The sequence below is a fragment of the Ictalurus punctatus genome, chromosome 11 (assembly GCF_001660625.3).
Source record: "Ictalurus punctatus breed USDA103 chromosome 11, Coco_2.0, whole genome shotgun sequence".
Classification (NCBI taxonomy): domain Eukaryota; kingdom Metazoa; phylum Chordata; class Actinopteri; order Siluriformes; family Ictaluridae; genus Ictalurus; species Ictalurus punctatus.
This window is the reverse complement of record NC_030426.2, coordinates 26675502-26695662: the sequence shown is the minus strand read 5'-3', so window position 1 is coordinate 26695662 and position 20161 is coordinate 26675502. Positions and strand designations below refer to the sequence as shown.

The 20161-nt window shown below is 40.8% G+C and overlaps 1 protein-coding gene across 2 annotated transcripts in view; it reads left to right on the top strand.

The window, feature by feature from the left end:
• Positions 1-20161, top strand: part of LOC108272279 (gamma-aminobutyric acid type A receptor subunit gamma3) — a 142124-nt gene that overhangs the window by 88041 nt on the left and 33922 nt on the right. For both annotated transcript variants that reach the window (XM_017480598.3, XM_053683677.1), the window contains one exon: positions 10614-10834. In XM_017480598.3, coding sequence (XP_017336087.1) covers positions 10614-10834 — 221 coding nt within the window. The remainder of the gene's footprint in view (positions 1-10613; positions 10835-20161) is intronic.

Sequence of the window (20161 nt, the reverse complement as noted above, 5' to 3'; positions counted from 1 at the left end):
AACTTAACCTAAATCTAACCCTTACCCTTACCCTGACCTTAAATCTAAACCTAACCTAAATCTAACCCTTACCCTGACCCTAAATCTAAACCTAACCCTGACCCTAACATCTAAACCTAACCTAAATCTAACCCTTACCCTTACCCTGACCCTAAATCTAAACCTAACCCTGACCCTAACATCTAATCCTAACCTAAATCTAACCCTTACCCTGACCCTAAATCTAAACCTAACCCTGACCCTAACATCTAAACCTAACCTAAATCTAACCCTTACCCTTACCCTGACCCTAAATCTAAACCTAACCTAAATCTAACCCTTACCCTGACCCTAAATCTATACCTAACCCTGACCCTAACATCTAAACCTAACCTAAATCTAACCCTTACCCTTACCCTGACCCTAAATCTAAACCTAACCTAAATCTAACCCTTACCCTGACCCTAAATCTATACCTAACCCTGACCCTAACATCTAAACCTAACCTAAATCTAACCCTTACCCTGACCCTAAATCTAAACCTAACCTAAATCTAACCCTTACCCTTACCCTGACCCTAAATATAAGCCTAACCCTGACCCTAACATCTAAACCTAACCTAAATCTAACCCTTACTCTTACCCTGACCCTAAATCTAAACCTAACCCTGACCCTAACATCTAAACCTAACCTAAATCTAACCCTTACCCTGACCCTAAATCTAAACCTAACCCTGACCCTAACATCTAAACTAACCTAAATCTAACCCTTACCCTGACCCTAAATCTAAACCTAACCCTGACCCTAACATCTAAACCTAACCTAAATCTAACCCTTACTCTTACCCTGACCCTAAATCTAAACCTAACCCTGACCCTAACATCTAAACCTAACCTAAATCTAACCCTTACTCTTACCCTGACCCTAAATCTAAACCTAACCCTGACCCTAACATCTAAACCTAACCTAAATCTAACCCTTACTCTTACCCTGACCCTAAATCTAAACCTAACCCTGACCCTAACATCTAAACCTAACCTAAATCTAACCCTTACCCTGACCCTAAATCTAAACCTAACCCTGACCCTAACATCTAAACCTAACCTAAATCTAACCCTTACCCTTACCCTGACCCTAAATCTAAACCTAACCCTGACCCTAACATCTAAACCTAACCTAAATCTAACCCTTACCCTTACCCTGACCCTAAATCTAAACCTAACCTAAATCTAACCCTTACCCTTACCCTGACCCTACATCTAAACCTAACCCTGACCCTAACATCTAAACCTAACCTAAATCTAACCCTTACCCTGACCCTAAATCTAAACCTAACCCTGACCCTAACATCTAAACCTAACCTAAATCTAACCCTTACCCTTACCCTGACCCTAACATCTAAACCTAACCCTGACCCTAAATCTAACCCTTACCCTGACCCTAACATCTAAACCTAACCTAAATCTAACCCTTACCCTTACCCTGACCCTAACATCTAAACCTAACCCTGACCCTAAATCTAACCCTTACCCTGACCCTAACATCTAAACCTAACCTAAATCTAACCCTTACCCTTACCCTGACCCTAAATCTAAACCTAACCCTGACCCTAAATCTAAACCTAACCCTGACCTTATATCTAAAATTTACCCTGACCCTAACATCTAAACCTAACCTAAATCTAACCCTTACCCTTACCCTGACCCTAAATCTGAACCTTACCTAAATCTAAACCTAACCCTGACCTTAAATCTAAAATTTACCCTGACCCTAAATCTAACCCTTACCCTGACCCTAAATCTAAACCTAACCCTGACCCTAACATCTAAACTAACCTAAATCTAACCCTTACCCTTACCCTGACCCTAAATCTAAACCTAACCCTGACCCTAACATCTAAACTAACCTAAATCTAACCCTTACCCTTACCCTGACCCTAAATCTAAACCTTACCCTGACCCTAAACCTAACCCTTACCCTGACCCTAACATCTAAACCTTACCCTGACCCTAAATCTAAACCTTACCCTGACCCTAACTTCTAACCCTTACCCTGACCCTAAACCTAACCCTTACCCTGACCCTAAATCTAACCCTTACCCTTACCCTAAATCTGAACCTTACCCTGACTCTTGCATAATGCGTAGAAAGTGTTTAGAAGCTCGGCTGTAGTCAGATTTATGGGTTCTTACACTCAGCATTCAGCACGATGATGTTGAGACGTTTATTTTCTCGTATGCAAATCAGCCACCAGAGACATGGCATGACGTTCCCGTCGCCTAAATACGAGCCTAATGCTCTCGGCGCCCGCCCTATCCCGGATTCATCCCAGCTTCAGTCCGTATTCTCCCTCAAAATGATAAATGGCACGTGGAATCTAATTAGAGCTAAGGGAGGAGAAGGAGCTGGATGAAGCTCTATCTCCATACAAATCAGAGGTGCAGCACCACACCGCACGGAGGGGCCGCCTTGTTATTCCGATCGGTGTGATGTCTCTGTCAGGTGGAGATTCCTCGGATCCCTGCTCAGGGAATCGCTCATCTGTATGCAGGTCATTCTGTAGAGCGATGGGAACTCGAGCTGAACAGACCAGGACACTGCATAATGATGTAGTGACTTATCGTCCTCGCAGTGCTCTGTGATTTAAAAATGAAATGTAATAGTATTTAATAAGCTGTGCAGGAATTAGACAGGAAGAAGTCATTTTTCAATTTGTCTTTAAAATAATGTGAAAATACGAAGTCTGTTTCAATCTTTATCTCCCCTAATTGGCCCAATGACTCTTATAAGCACATCATGATCATTATAGAGCATTTAGGGATTTAAATTGTCACCGAAATAAAGAAACACTGATGCCTCTAGCTGCCTCGTGATTCTCACGACTTGTGTTAACCGTTTTGATTAAAATCGGAGCCAGCATGAAAACGCCAATATGCTTGCAATTATATAGACGGCTATATGGGTCCGGTGGCGTAATCAGAATGTAATTGCATGAAAAAATGGGCTTCATTATGGGGGAAGCAGCACGAGGTGAAGTTGAGTGAAGTGGAATCCTGTGGATTGTTTGAAGGAAACTTTTGGTTGGAGCACGAAGCCAGCATCTTGCTGACGTCAATCTCCAGCAGGGAATTTCTGTCGGTCAGGCAGGGTTGCCAGGTCTCAGCAAAATTCCTTCGAAAATGAATGAACATCCTTGTTTTCCGTCACGTCCTCTTCACGTCCCGTCTTTCTTTATTTGAATAAATAAATAAATAAATAAATACAATAACAGAACTCTACACAGTCCTTGATTCTCATTTGGGTGGTTTAGAGTGCTGTTTTGGCTAGCCTTCCTGCGCAAACATTATTCTGACCTCAATCATTATTATATAATATCAGTATAATATAATATCATATAATATAGACAGTATGTAAAATTCCCACTACAACAGAAATGGTTCTGTATGTCGTAGAGAAACTGTCTGCACTTCCACTTTCCATACACACAAAATATCTGTTTGGCTTGAGAGATGAAGTGTACGGAATATTGAAATGTAGGAATATTGAAGTGTAGGAATATTGAAGTGTACGGATTATTGAAGTGTATGGAATATTGAAGTGTATGGAATATTGAAGTGTACGGAATATTGAAGTGTAGGAATATTGAAGTGTACGGATTATTGAAGTGTAGGAATATTGAAGTGTAGGGAATATTGAAGTGTATGGAATATTGAAGTGTATGGAATATTGAAGTGTACGGATTATTGGTGTACGGAATATTGAAGTGTACGGAATATTGAAGTGTACGGAATATTGAAGTAAATGGAATATTGAAGTGTATGGAATATTGAAGTGTATGGAATATTGAAGTAAATGGAATATTGAAGTGTATGGAATATTGAAGTGTACGGAATATTGAAGTAAATGGAATATTGAAGTGTACGAATATTGAAGTGTATGGAATATTGAAGTAAATGGAATATTGAAGTAAATGGAATATTGAAGTGTAGGAATATTGAAGTGTACGGAATATTGAAGTGTATGGAATATTGAAGTGTATGGAATATTGAAGTGTATGGAATATTGAAGTGTATGGAATATTGAAGTAAATGGAATATTGAAGTGTAGGAATATTGAAGTGTATGGAATATTGAAGTAAATGGAATATTGAAGTGTAGGAATATTGAAGTGTACGGATTATTGGTGTACGGAATATTGAAGTGTATGGAATATTGAAGTGTATGGAATATTGAAGTGTAGGAATATTGAAGTGTATGGAATATTGAAGTAAATGGAATATTGAAGTGTATGGAATATTGAAGTAAATGGAATATTGAAGTGTATGGAATATTGAAGTGTATGGAATATTGAAGTGTAGGAATATTGAAGTGTACGGAATATTGAAGTGTACGGATTATTGGTGTACGGAATATTGAAGTGTATGGAATATTGAAGTGTATGGAATATTTAAGTGTATGGAATATTGAAGTAAATGGAATATTGAAGTGTATGGAATATTGAAGTGTACGGAATATTGAAGTGTATGGAATATTGAAGTAAATGGAATATTGAAGTGTAGGAATATTGAAGTGTATGGAATATTGAAGTAAATGGAATATTGAAGTGTAGGAATATTGAAGTGTATGGAATATTGAAGTAAATGGAATATTGAAGTGTACAGAATATTGAAGTGTATGGAATATTGAAGTGTACGGAATATTGAAGTGTACGGAATATTGAAGTGTACGGAATATTGAAGTGTATGGAATATTGAAGTAAATGGAATATTGAAGTGTATGGAATATTGAAGTGTACGGAATATTGAAGTGTATGGAATATTGAAGTAAATGGAATATTGAAGTGTATGGAATATTGAAGTAAATGGAATATTGAAGTGTATGGAATATTGAAGTAAATGGAATATTGAAGTGTATGGAATATTGAAGTGTACGGAATATTGAAGTGTATGGAATATTGAAGTAAATGGAATATTGAAGTGTATGGAATATTGAAGTGTACGGAATATTGAAGTGTATGGAATATTGAAGTAAATGGAATATTGAAGTGTATGGAATATTGAAGTAAATGGAATATTGAAGTGTATGGAATATTGAAGTGTATGGAATATTGAAGTGTACGGAATATTGAAGTGTACGGAATATTGAAGTAAATGGAATATTGAAGTGTATGGAATATTGAAGTAAATGGAATATTGAAGTGTATGGAATATTGAAGTAAATGGAATATTGAAGTGTATGGAATATTGAAGTGTACGGAATATTGAAGTGTATGGAATATTGAAGTAAATGGAATATTGAAGTGTATGGAATATTGAAGTGTACGGAATATTGAAGTGTATGGAATATTGAAGTAAATGGAATATTGAAGTGTATGGAATATTGAAGTGTACGGAATATTGAAGTAAATGGAATATTGAAGTGTATGGAATATTGAAGTGTAGGAATATTGAAGTGTACGGATTATTGGTGTACGGAATATTGAAGTGTACGGAATATTGAAGTGTATGGAATATTGAAGTGTATGGAGTACTGATTATTGAGTTTAATTCAGTTTTATTTGCATAGCGCTTTGAACAATACACTTTTCACACAGCAGCTTTTCAGAAATATATCAATTCAGGTTATACATTTTTTAATTCATGCGTTCATCCCTAAAGAGCAAGCCAGAGGCGACGGTGGCGAGGGAAAACTCCCTGAGGAATAAACCTTAAGAGGGACCAGACCTCAAACAGGAACCCGTCCTCATCTGGGTGACACACGATAGTGCGAGTATAAAGAAATCTCTTCTACAACTGTGTACTACATGGTCAAAAAATGCAGTCGTGTAAACAGGACATTCTTTACAGTTTTCACACTGAAGTCTATTCAGTCGAACTGTTCATGGCAGTTGCAGTCCTAAAGCTGTCGTATTGATTGCGTGGTACCGTGCTCAGAAATTTCATTGGTCTTCAGGCTGTCCATGTGGAACCATCCTCAGCAACAGCGAGTGGTTTCTAAGTGATGAGAACTCCAAGCAGAAGTAGTCCATTTCACCGTACACCAATTTTTCTTCTCTTCAAAAGTCAAAAACCGCTAGTGCCATTTTTGGCCAATTTGGGTTAAACTTTTTTAATATATATAAAATATAGCTAACTGATGTTAAATATGTATGTATCTAATGTTACAAGCCCGATTTAAGCCATTTGTTGCATTTAAACATCTGCAGGGCTTCAAAATGAACCGTAACATGCAATGTAAATGTAAATAAATAATAGAGTATCAGGGTTTAATTTTTCCTTTCCACGCACTGGTCTGAGTACAGATGTGCGTAATTTCAGTATTGCCTCGGCTATGAGCGGAGCTTTATTCTCATTTACAGTGCTAACAGTACAAGGCAGTGTTGTGGATCGACCTTTCCGTTTATTGCACATCCTATAGTTTCCCCTTTAAGCACACATCATCACCATCTGGCCTTTATTGTGTTTTATTTTTCCAGATACTCCAGCTAATGATAATGATGTCACCGCACATGTTTTCCTCTCCGACATGCCGGCTGGGCCCGAGGTGATGTTCTGTTTTTCATGATCTCCCGTCGGATTTCAGCACAAAAGGTCACGGCTATGGCCCGAGAGTGGTCCTGCTAAATGAGCGCGCTATTGAAATGAGGTGGAAAGATCCGGAAAAGGTCAAATGACTGTCAGAGGTGTTAGAAAGCAGGGCAGATGTGTGACACCCGTCATTAATCACCACCGTGGATGAGATATAGCTGATAGCGCTAAATAATGACTCTTTAGCACTTTTTAAGAAAGAAACTGGATATTTTACAAAGAGACTCGTCTCTGAGAAGGTCGTACGATAACGTCGTCCTATTATTAGAAAGTAAAGATGGTGCTGATGCTTCTGTTCCATTAATCCAGCTTACGGTCAGTGAGTTAAAAGGAGTCTTAAGAAGTCTTATGTCACATCTTTGTGAAGGCTCAAGGGGGATTTTAGTGAAATGGGATGAAATGGACGGAGAGAATTAGGCACACTTCAAAGAAAGGGAAGAATAATGAGACCATTAGTTCTTTTACCTCACATCGCTCCAAAGAAGCTGTTTTCACCCCCTTGAAACACACATGCACACACACACACATGCACACACGCACACACATGCACACACGCACACACACACACACGCACACACACACACACACACACACACACACACACACAATTATACATATACAGCGCCCTTCACTAATATTGGCACCCTTGGTAAATATGAGCTGTGAAGGATGTGAAAAATTGTCTTTATTGTTGAACCTTTTGATCTTTTGTTTTGAAAAATTCACAAAAATACTCTGCTCTCATGGATATCAAACAGTTTCATATCGGTGTGTAAGAATTATTGGCACCCTTTTATTCAATACTTTGTGCTAGCTCCCTTTGCCGAGATAACAGCTCTGAGTCTTCTCCTATAACGCTGATGAGGTTGGAGAATACATGGCGAGGGATCTGAGAGCGTTCCTCCGTACAGAATCTCTCCAGATCCTTCACATCTCAGGTCCACGCTGGTGGACTCTCCTCTTCAGTTCACCCCACAGGTTCTCTATGGGGTTCAGGTCAGGGGACTGGGATGGTCATGGCAGGACCTTGATTTTGTGGTCAGTAAACCATTTCTGTGTTGATTTGGATGATGTTTTGGATCATCGTCCTGCTGGAAGATCCAACCACGGCCCATTTGAATCTTTCTGTCAGAGGCAGTCAGGTTTTCATTTAATATCTGTTGATATTTGATGGAGTCCATGATGCCATGTATCCTAACAAAATGTACAGGTCCTCTGGCAGAAATACAGCCCCAAAACATTAAAGATCCTCCTCCATATTTAACCGTGGGCATGAGGGACTTTTCCATATGGCTACCCCTCTGTGTGCACCAAAACCACCTCTGTGTTTATTACCAAAAACCTCTCTGCATTTTTCCTAAATCATAAATGGATTTATTTTTTAGTGCAGGATTGAATTTTTTTCCAGGATAATTTAAATAATTACATTGAATTTGATCTGTACATACAGACAATGGCATCCACCATCACATCATTAATAATTATTATCATTATAATCAGTCAAATCTATGTAAAGCAAGCCGACATCTTACCTTCTACCTTTAATTCATTTATCTATTAGTCAGTGTGCTTTATAGAGTGTCATTAGTGCAGCAATAAACCTTTGAAAAAGCTTGACTGTAAAAAAAAAAAAAAAAAAAAAAAAAAAAAGCACTGATATCTATCACAAATCTGACCGTTTGACACTTTTAACATTGACATTAACATCATTTTACAATGCAGGTCATTAAAATGTACTGTACACTGCGTGCATAATGATTAAGCAAGTCAGTATTATGATCTGATCATTATTGTTATGCATATTCTCCAACGCTGAACGCTAACAGGGTATAATTATTTCAGGTGAAGTTTCATTGTTTAATGAGGGGGGGTGTGACTTCAAGTCATTAGGAAAATGAAAGAGATTTAACAAGACTGACTTTGGTGTTTGTAACCAAAAAAAAGAGACTGAAAAGTCAAAAATTGTAAAATGCCCATCAGAGCCTGCAGCACACTGGAGATTGCAAAATCGTTGAGGCGTGACCGCTGAACGGTCGAACGTTCTGTTATGAAAAAGCGCTAGTTGACTGCGAAAGACTTCAGAAGAATTAACCGTGAGATTACCAGGAACCCGTTAGCCTCCTGTGCCACCATACTGCAGAACTGCAACCTCCCAGGAGCGTCCAGAAAAACAAGGGGTCAAGCGCTCAGAAACATCGCTACGGTAAGGAAGGCTGGAATACGACCGCCACTGAATAAGACTCACGAGATGACATGTCATGGCTGGGCCAAGAAATACCTGAAGACCGATTTCTGAAAGGTTTTCTGGACAGATGAAACGAGAGTGAGTCTAGATGGAGCAGATGGGATGGGCACAGAGTAGCAGTTCGAGTGAGACACCAGCTAGATGGAGGAGGGGTACTGCTGTGGGCTGGTATCATTAACGACGAGCTAGCTGGACCTTTTCGGGTTAAAGATGGATGGAAAATCAACTCTCAGACCTGCTGCCAGTTTGTAGAAGACACTTTGTTCAAGCACTGGTACAAGAAGAATTCAGAAGCATTCCAGAAGGCCATGATCTTTAGGCAGGACAATGCTCAATCACATACGGTTTGGCTAGCCAGCAAAGGCATCAAAGATTCAGATTTATCTGTATAGCGCTTTTAACAACGGACATTGTGTCTCAAAGCAGCTTTACAGAAACATATAAACACAGGATGGAGATTTTAAGTGTGCGAATTTATCCCTATTGGGCGAGGCGGTGGTGACGGTGGTGAAGAAAAACTCCCTGAGATGATACGAGGAAGAAACCTTGAGAGGAACCGGACTCAGAAGGGAACCCGTCCTCATCTGGGGAACGACGGATAGTGTGAAAGATGCCAGAATGATAACCTGGTTCTCTTCCTCACTTGATTAAAATCCCATGGAGACCTTCTGGGCCATTCTCAAGCGTGAGATTTACAGTGACGGAACAGAATTTGGGAGGCTGCGGTGGCTCCTTCATCTAAAACTGATCGTGAACAGATCAAGAAACTGATAGATTCAATGGATGGAAGGCTCACGGCGGTTATTGTCTTGTTTGTTTTGTTTTGTTAATTGTTAAATGTTATTGTATGTTAGTTATTTATTAAATAATACTTTAAGACTGAAAGAATAAACTAGTAAGTGAAAAAAAAAAACAATTATTTGAAATTCAGTCGCCTAATAACTGTGCACGCTGATCACGTCCTCTGAGAAAGACGAATTTCATGTTTTTATTTGTTAAACGTTCTATTTTGATGTGAAATAAACATGTAGGATCAACTGAGACCAATATATATATTATATATATATATATAATGGAAATTGTTATATAATACACCTCTTCATATTTCTGCCAAGGAGTTTATTGTCCACTTCTTAAACGGCCTTGGACACACACCATTTCGTCGGTTTTCATCTGTTTCTTGGAATCAACTTTGGGTTTGTTTGGGGGGTTTTTTTTGTTTGTTTTTTTGCGAGCTTCAAAACGACACGTTTATAAGTGCTGAACATTTATTAAATAGACGCCGAGCTTCCCGTAAACCTTGTTTTCAGTTTGTTTTCTTCTTCTATCTGATTAAACTTATCAGTCTTTGGAGTGGAATGAAAAGAGTCTCGGTGGCCTGCGGGTCAGCCGTAAAGCTGAAGGCCCGGTCTCGAGCCACATGCATTATTTAGAGTCAGCAGTCCTCAGAGATAAGACATGAAAAGCCTTGGGCCTGTTTTGTTTTTTCTTTTTTTCCCCTAACATCACATTTCATAAGTGCATCATCAGACCTGCCGCAAGCGCTTTGCAATAAGCAAAGAGGATGGAGAGAGCACGAAAGCTGAACGAAAGCTGAACGAAAGAGAACGAAAGCTGAGGGTTATGTGATCACGACTCGTTCATTCGTTCTGCACTCTTTTTCCTCGTTTCTGAAGTTAATAAGACCTTCACTACTGTCAGAGCTGCTGTTATAGAAAATGAATCGACGCCTTCTGACCAATCAGAATCCAGGATTCAACAGCACTGTCGTGTAATTAAATGTCCGTCTCTGTGTGTGTTCCAGGAGTATCAGATCGACATCATCTTTGCCCAGACGTGGACAGACAGTCGGCTCAGATACAACAGCACCATGAAAATATTAACTTTAAACAGTAATATGGTGGGACTGATTTGGCTCCCAGACACAATCTTCAGAAACTCCAAGAACGCAGACTCGCATTGGATTACAACACCCAATCAGCTGCTCAGGATATGGAACGATGGGAAAATACTTTATACTCTCAGGTACGTGAGTCTTTGTCCTGTTACACTGCTTACAGTTTAGCAAAAAGATCATATGAATGATATGCTTTAAAACGAAAACGGTTTAGGGATGGCACGTGTTTTAAAATCATTTTTTGCTAATTCAAAGGGATTATCAAGAATCATCTTCAGATTATATTCACAATAAATCAGTGTAGGCTAAAAACATGTAATTTCACCTAGGTAGAGTCACTGTCATATGTTAGCTGTGACAGATGTCAGTACAGTCAGTGATGTTGGTGCTGTGACAGATGTCAGTACAGTCAGTGATGTCAGTGCTGTGACAGATGTCAGTAAGGTCAGTGATGTTGGTGCTGTGACAGATGTCAGTACAGTCAGTGATGTCAGTGGTTTGACAGATGTCAGTAAGGTCAGTGATGTCAGTGGTTTGACAGATGTCAGTAAGGACAGTGATGTCAGTGTCATCTGTGATATTAGTGCTGTGACAGATGTCAGTAAGGACAGTGATGTCAGTGTCATCTGTGATATTAGTGCTGTGACAGATGTCAGTAAGGTCAGTGATGTTGGTGCTGTGACAGATGTCAGTAAGGTCAGTGATGTCAGTGCTGTGACAGATGTCAGTAAGGTCAGTGATGTCAGTGGTTTGACAGATGTCAGTAAGGTCAGTGATGTCAGTGGTTTGACAGATGTCAGTAAGGACAGTGATGTCAGTGTCATCTGTGATATTAGTGCTGTGACAGATGTCAGTAAGGTCAGTGATGTTGGTGCTGTGACAGATGTCAGTAAGGTCAGTGATGTCAGTGCTATGACAGATGTCAGTAAGGTCAGTGTTGTCAGTGTTGTAACAGATGTCAATAAGGTCAGTGATGTCAGTGGTTTTACAGATGTCAGTAAGGTCAGTGATGTCAGTGTCATCTGAGATATTAGTGCTGTGACCGATGTCAGTAAGGACAGTGATGTCAGTGTCATCTGTGATATTAGTGCTGTGACAGATGTCAGTAAGGTCAGTGATGTTGGTGCTGTGACAGATGTCAGTAAGGTCAGTGATGTCAGTGCTGTGACAGATTTCAGTAAGGTCAGTGATGTCAGTGGTTTGACAGATGTCAGTAAGGTCAGTGATGTCAGTGGTTTGACAGATGTCAGTAAGGTCAGTGATGTCAGTGTCATCTGTGATATTAGTGCTGTGACAGATGTCAGTAAGGTCAGTGATGTTGGTGCTGTGACAGATGTCAGTAAGGTCAGTGATGTCAGTGCTGTGACAGATGTCAGTAAGGTCAGTGATGTCAGTGGTTTGACAGATGTCAGTAAGGACAGTGATGTCAGTGTCATCTGTGATATTAGTGCTGTGACAGATGTCAGTAAGGTCAGTGATGTCAGTGCTATGACAGATGTCAGTAAGGTCAGTGATGTCAGTGCTGTGACAGATGTCAGTAAGGTCAGTGATGTCAGTGCTGTGACAGATGTCAGTAAGGTCAGTGATGTCAGTGCTGTGACAGATGTCAGTAAGGTCAGTGTTGTCAGTGTTGTAACAGATGTCAATAAGGTCAGTGATGTCAGTGGTTTGACAGATGTCAGTAAGGTCAGTGATGTCAGTGTCATCTGAGATATTAGTGCTGTGACAGATGTCAGTAAGGTCAGTGATGTCAGTGTTGACAGTGATATTAGTGTGGTCAGTGATGTTCATGTGGTGACAGATGTCAGTTTTGTCAGTGTTGTCCATATTGTCAGATGTCAGTGTTGCCAGTGATGTCAGTGTAGTGACAGTGATGTCAGTGTTGTGATTAGTTGGGGGTAGGGGGCGAAAATACTGGAAGCTGGTTAGTATTTTCCTGTTGTTGGTGTCAGTTTTGACAAATGTCAGTTTTCAGTTTTGTGTGATGTCAGTGTTGTGTCTCATGTCAGTGTACTAAGAGTAATGTCAGTGTTGTGACAGAGTTCAGTTTTGTATGTGATCAGTTGTGCCAGATGTCAGAGATGTCAGTGTTGACAGTGTTGTGCCAAAAATAAGTGATGTCCTTTTAAACTCTGTAGCTCTGTATTCTCATGCGGTTTAATATGGGGTGGCTTCAAGTTGCTCCAGCTGGTCCGAGAGCCACTAAAGCCTCCGGTATTCATGATCTGTGGCGGAAGGATCAACAGAACCCTCCATCACGACGGCAGGAATATTTTTGCTGTTAGTCCAGGTTCAGACACTCAGGCCTTGGGCCAGTATGAAACTCAGGGTGAGTGATATTGAGGGCGAAAGCACTGAATCATCCTCCGCAGCCCTGTCTGGTCAGAAAATGGTAAATATGAAGCAGCAGGAAGTGGATTCAGTGTCAGACTTGTGCACATGTGTAAACAACAAGGTTGTATTTACCGAGACGAGGGTGGAGCAGAAAATCTGTATTTAGGGGGCAAGTTAAATTGTGTATAGTCACAGACCACCAGCACAAATTCTCCCTCTGGACTAAAAATAAATATAATAAATGTTTGAGCCAAATGGCTGCTGGTATTTTATGAAAAATATTCGACTTTAACAGCAGATTGCCAGGAGAGTCAGTATTAGAGGGGTTACTATAGCGAAAGAAATGTTTAAAGAAATATTACACATTGAAATGCATAATGGCTGAGGAACAAAATCATTTCACAAAAACTGTTATTAGCGTAAAATAAAAAATAAAAATAAAATAGCTGACCAGGTAAGGAATAAAACACAGTGTGTGGTGCTTTTACAGTAAAATATTGAGTGACGTAGTGGAGTGATGAAGCAGAAATGTCCTTATAACCCCCAGAGTTGATTATTTTCCTATAAAAGCGTGTCCTGAAGTGTTTTATTGACTCTTCTACCACAGCAGTAGTCCATGTGAATGACCTGTTACTGCAGGAACACTAGCGTGTCAGAACATATGAACATCAGAATCCAGAACTCATCAGCGCTGTGGTATAAGTGACTGTCCTTCTTATACGCCCTTCGAAACGTATTACAGAGCTTAGCCGAATACGTCATGTCCTGCTTGAAAGTGATAAACTGGTTTACTTTTTCATAAATAAAACACCTCGACAACGGCCAGTATCCTCATTCCTAAGCTCAGACCTGGACACACTCCTGCCTGCTCTGCCAGGACTCGAACATCTCCCAGCCTGCAAAATGCCACCAGAGTTTTATTCACAGTTCAGCAAAGCACAAACGACTGCAATTAATATGGAGAGTGACATTTTATTGCCCCTTTCACCCACCGTGCTCTTTCATAACAAACCAAATATCACTGGCGCAAATCTGAATATTGATAGTCGACAGAGCTCCATATGGGAGCCTGGAGCTAGCCTTTGTCCCAGATCCGCCTCGCCCACGGCGTTCGCCTCTAAACCAGAGCTCCGCCTGTCTTCCTGCCAGAGAAATTCTTCAGGTGGAGCAGGAGAAATCTCTACTCGCTCCAAATAGCGTGTCTACACCGCCTGCGCTGAATAGACCTCGGCACAGCGAGGCCGGCTGCGCGAGAGACGAATTAACCGAGCTGCAATCTTCCCGGAATACATTCTGCACCTGCAGAGCGCGGCTTGAAATGTGATTGTCTGTGTTTTCACACGGCTCTGACGCTGCAGTCTTAACAAAAACCACTAACGCTGTCTGGCGTGTCATGTGTGCCGGTTTCCAGCTTTGTCTGCCGGAAGGTTTCGGCGCCGGCTTTCCGAGAAATTTTTTACGCTTTTGTTAAACAATATTACTTCCCAGCTTCCTCCCAGAGCACCCCAAAAAGCATCGAAATGAGGATTTAGCTCTGCTTGGATCCAACAAAGGAATCTACAGCCCCCCCCCCCCGGGTAAAGCTGATCTCTCCACTAGCACACAAAAGCAGCACCACAAGCTGTCTCGCTACAGTACTACTGCTGCATGCTTAGTGTCTACGAATTTCTTACATAAGAGACTAACACGTTCTGAGTTCTCTGTAACATGACAAGCTGTGTTTATTTTCCCTTTCATTAACTTTACGAGAGAGAGAGAGAAAGAAAGGCTGGTGAGGGAATGAAAGTGAGAGCTTGTTTCGTAGACAATATTCCACACTATTGATTGATTGATTGATTGATTGATTTAACCAGGGACAATCCACATTAATAATACAAAAGAAATAAACACTGTGCCAGATTTAGTCAAACTTGTCATTATATATATAATTCTTTAAAACTGGTGGAGCAAAAGCATTTAAAATCTTAAAAAGAAGTACTCAATCGTATTGAATCCAGTGCTCAAAGCTCAAAACGATGAAAACTATTTGGCTTTCTGTCTAAAACCTTAACGGCTTGCTTATAAACCGCCTCAGCTGGTTTTAAAGAAGACGTACAGGTTTGTGTGCATGTAGTCGTACAGTATGTGATCTGTGGAACAACCATAGAATTCATAAATAATACTGCTCCCTCTTTAATCAAGCTGGTTCTATTAAATCTAAAAGTAGCTCAATTAAATTTCACTGTGTTAGTAGCTTTCGTCATGGTTTTTTTTGTTGTTGTTGTTGTTGTGGTTGTTGTTTTTTTTTTTTTTGTTTTGAAGAAAGCTGAGAATCTATTATTATTCCTAAGTATTTAAATTCATTTACTACCTCAAGCTTCTGTCCCTGGACCAACACTTCTGCTGTAACATCATTATATGACCTTTTGGTAAAAAAAAAAAAAAAATACGATTTAGTGATCCATTGTGAAACCTGATCCAGCGCAGAAGCCAGTGTCTGTGCAGCCTGTTGCTATTTTTTTTGCATGAACATTCAGTAATATTGGCACCCGTATATGGTAAATATGAGCGGTGAAGGCTGTGAAAAATTGTTTTTATTGTTTACCCTTTGATCTTTTGTTCAAAAAATTCACAAAAATACTCTGCTGTCATGGAGATCAAACACAACACAGGTTTATCAAAATATATATATCTTTGTTAAATATACGTTGGCGTGCCACGATTATCATCACCCTTTTAGTCAATGCTTTCTGCGACCTCTCTTAATATAATGTCTGATATATGGAGAATACATGTCGAGGGATCTGAGAGCGTTCCTCCATACAGAATCTCTCCAGATCCTTCACATTTCAGGTCCACGCTGGTGGAGTCTCCTCTTCAGTTCACCCCACAGGTGTTCTATGGGGTTCAGGTCAGGGGACTGGGATGGTCAGGGCAGGACCTTGATTTTGTGGTCAGTGAACCATTTCTGTGTTGATTTGGATGATGTTTTGGATCATTGTCCTGCTGGAAGATCCAACCACGGCCCATTTGAATCTTTCTGGCAGAGGCAGTCAGGTTTCATTTAATCTCTGTTGATATTTGATCGAGTCCATGATGCCGTGTATCCTAACAAAATGTCCAGGTCCTCTGTCAGAGAAACAGCCCCAAACATTAAAGACCCTCCTCCATATTTAACCGTGGACATGAGGTACTTTTCCATACGGCTACCTCTCTGTGTGCTCCAAAACCACCTCTGTGTTTATCACCAAAAAGCTCTGTTCTGGTTTCATCTGACCGTAGAACCCAATCACATTTGAAGTTCCAGTAGTGTCGGCACACTGAAGACGCTCGAGTTTGTGTTTGGATGAGAGTAGAGGCTTTTATCTTGAAACTCTTCCAAACAGCTTGTGGTGATGTAGGTGACTTCAGACTGTAGTTTTGGAGACTTTCTGACCTCAAGACACAACTAACTTCTGCAGTTCTCCAGCTGTGATCCTTGGAGATGTTTTATCCACTCGAACCGTCCTCTTCACAGTGCGTTGAGACGATACAGACACACATCCAATTCCAGGTCGATTCATAACATTTCCAGTCGACTGGAACTTCTTCATTATTGCCCTGATGGTGAAATGGGCGTTTACAATGCTTGTGCTATTTTCTTATAGACACGCCCCATTGTGTGAAGCTCAACAACCTTTTGCCGCACATCACAGCTATATTCCTCGCTCTTACCCACTGTCATGAATGACTAAGGGAATTTGGCCTGTGTGTTACCTCATATTTATACCCCTGTGTATATATATATATATATATATATATATATATATATATATATATATATATATATATAAATCTGTGTTCTGTTTGTAATTGTTTTGATATCCATGAGAGCAGAGTATTTTTGTGAATATTTTGAACAAAAGATCAAAAGGTTCAAGAATAAAGACATATTTGCTGATATTTGCCAGGGGTGCCAATATTAGTAGAGAGCACTGTATTTCTCACTGGCTTTATATAATTTCCTATAATTGAACAGACAGTAAATGTGTTATTTAATAAACACAGCTCTGTAAATGTTAGCATATTGCTGAGCTATGAGAGATGAGAATACAACACATTTCACTACGCTTAGTTTTCTCCAAATATTCCCCACACATCTCCCTCTCGACCCTGGATATCACACTACAACAACCTGTGTTGATGCGGCGGCTAGAGCTGCAGCACTCGAGTCCCGTCTCGAGACGTTTTCTGTATTGATTTGTCATTTTTTATATTTCCGTAACGCGTTCTTCCGTTCATTTTCGCCACGGATGTGTCTTTTTTAAAAAAAAACAATGGGTTATGAATAACGTGGCTCGGTTATCTCGTTGTGAAAATATCAAACCACACGGTCGGTAGTTAATGACGAGGCCGTGTTTTTGCGATGTGGGAGAGCGAGAGGAACTGGGACGGGGAACCCTGAGCGTGTCCTGGTTCTCATAACTAGGGCAGATCTGAGTTCAGTGACCGTGCACATATCCGGATCCAGCTCTTCGCTCACTCTGACGTGTATTTGTGAAAGTGGAACAGGAGCGTGTTCAGTCTTGCGGTATAACCCTGAGACAGGAAATGTCTATGCTGGATGACTTCCTGTCCAGTTTCAGACTTCCTGTCCCATCCCATTTCAGATTAGACGCTGTATTAACGAGCTCCTCAGAGAACAAAGAGCTCGGACTGCGTCCCTGGCAGCCGGACTTTTCCACGACTGAACCCCTGCCTGCTTTTACTGTAGCAGCGTTTATTTATTTATATTTATTCATGAGGAGATGATCCAGGGAACATTTAAGCTCACATCTGCCCTCATTCGGAAAATCCACGTCTGCCGTCATTTTCTCTCACTTTAGAGCTGATACGTTCACCAGAAATCAGTCCATATTGGGTGGGAATATTGTCATTTCCTTTTGTATCGTGCAAAAAAACCCCAAAAAACCCCAAAACGTCCAAGCTGATTTACTAACAGCCTCTACTGAGGATTTAAGAATTTCACACGAACGTCTGCTTTCTGTGTTTGCTTTAAAGAATTCGTCAAATTACGGGTGGAGCCCATGCGTATCGATGAATACATCAACGTCAGGGATTCACGGCAGTCTGAAAGTCCCTTCTGGAGCAGAAATTGTGTGTGAATTAAAAATAATGATGCCTCCTGGTCTTTTTCCGATCTTCAGCTGTCTGGTTTCAGTATCCACTGTAGCCTCGGATTCCTGTTCTTCTCTGACAGGAGTGGAACCTGATGTGGTCTTCTGTCGTTGTAGCCCATCCTCCTCAAGCTTCGGCCATGGTTGCTCTGTGGTTATTCGAGATACCGTAGCACTTCTGTCAGCTCGAACCGGTCGGACTATTCTCCTCTGAGTTCTCTCATCAAACCAATCAATAATCAAACCAACAACCATGCCATGGTCAGAGTCACTGAGATCACTGGGGGTCTCCCGCGCACCCCCACCCCATCCCCCGCCCCTTCATTCTGATGAACACTAACTGAAGCTCTACATGTTCCGATTGGACTTTCCATGAACATTCCACAACGTTAAATGTACCTATAAGTAGATGAACGGTACAACATGCAGCTCAGTCTCTGTACAGCTGCTGTCACGAACGTGAGAACTGACTAAACGTAACTAGAAATGGACGTGAAAAGTTTGACGCGTTCTTCCGTAAACAAATCGATCACAAACCTTGGCAAATTGCCACGGTATAAAAGGAATAAAAACGCTGCAGGATGTACTGTGACAGGAAATGAATTAACATCGGGGGTGGTGACAGTGACTCCATCCACACACACACACACACACACACACACACACACACAGTGTTTTATTCCGTTCAAGGAAATTACCTTCTGTGCATATTCTAGCGTCTGATCAGTGGCCCAGAGCTGTTTAATAATCTGGTCAGATCAGACACAGACGTCCACACTTGCAATACGAAGCGTTCTGAGGTGGAGGCGTTCGTTTAGTAACAACGGCAACCAATTTGTCTTAATTACATCCTGTAAAAGTGAGTGGATATAAATAATATGCACACGGGCAGGAGGTAAACACGTTTCAGGGTGGCGAAATACACATTTTCTCCAATACAGCCAGTGTGTGTGTGTGTGTGTGTGTGTGTGTGTGTGTGTGTGTGTGTGTGTGTTTGACTTTTCAGTGACGGAGTTATATTTTGTTCTGCCTTAATATCCAGTACAGTAGGTCAGAATCTACATACATCGTCTTCTGCCTCCAATAAAACATGGGTCATGCGAGGGCGTGCCCTCAAGGCTCTTATCGCTTTTGTAAAACAACGAAAAACAGTATGATCCAATCCGGCAGTGCTCGATAAAGAAATGACATTTATTCATAATGATATTTACGATAACTCTTCTGCTACACAATGTGGCCTATTAACCGTAAGCTTTGGTTGCTAAGCAACCTACCAGGCAAAGATTAGGGTGTTCTTATGGACAGAACAGCTGTGGTGTAATGGCTTTATCGGATTAAAATGCGGCGCATTAATACAGATTCCGGTTATTAAGACAGATATTTGTCCGAACATTGGCTCGTTCGCTGTGTCGAACTCTTTGAATGAATCTAAGCATGATCAAATTATTCTGTCTTTAATTATTCTCTACTCCACTCTTTCCCGTTCCTCGTCGTATCGCGCCGCTCTTTCTGACGGAGAGAATGCGTCTTGAATTGATTTATTTTCCTCTCTTCTTAGGCCACAGGAATTTACACACAGTTACAGTTTTTTGATGGATTGGTGAACGAAGCGTCGTAGTTTGGATCCGTTTAGTACAGCTATATTTGATGTCATGGAACGTCCACGAAGCATGCTAGTTCCTGTCCGCACTTATGTTATAGCAGCTGTAAACAGTGAGTCGTTCCGTCACCGGCCTCTGCGCTTTTTTTTCTCTGTCTTGAAGTTAATTAGACAGAAAAACACCGCTGTGGAACACAATACGCCTGCGTGCCAGCAGAGCTGCCTCGGCTGTGAGTACTCGAGATACTTCCCGGGCTAGCATACACGTTCGTAATGCTGCGATCTGTTCTACTCGAAACTCTGAAAAACCCCCAAACTCGATCGGTCGACTCTGAATTCCCCGTCGGAAACTCGGGGGAACGTCCAGCTAGCCCGAGCTCTCTGAT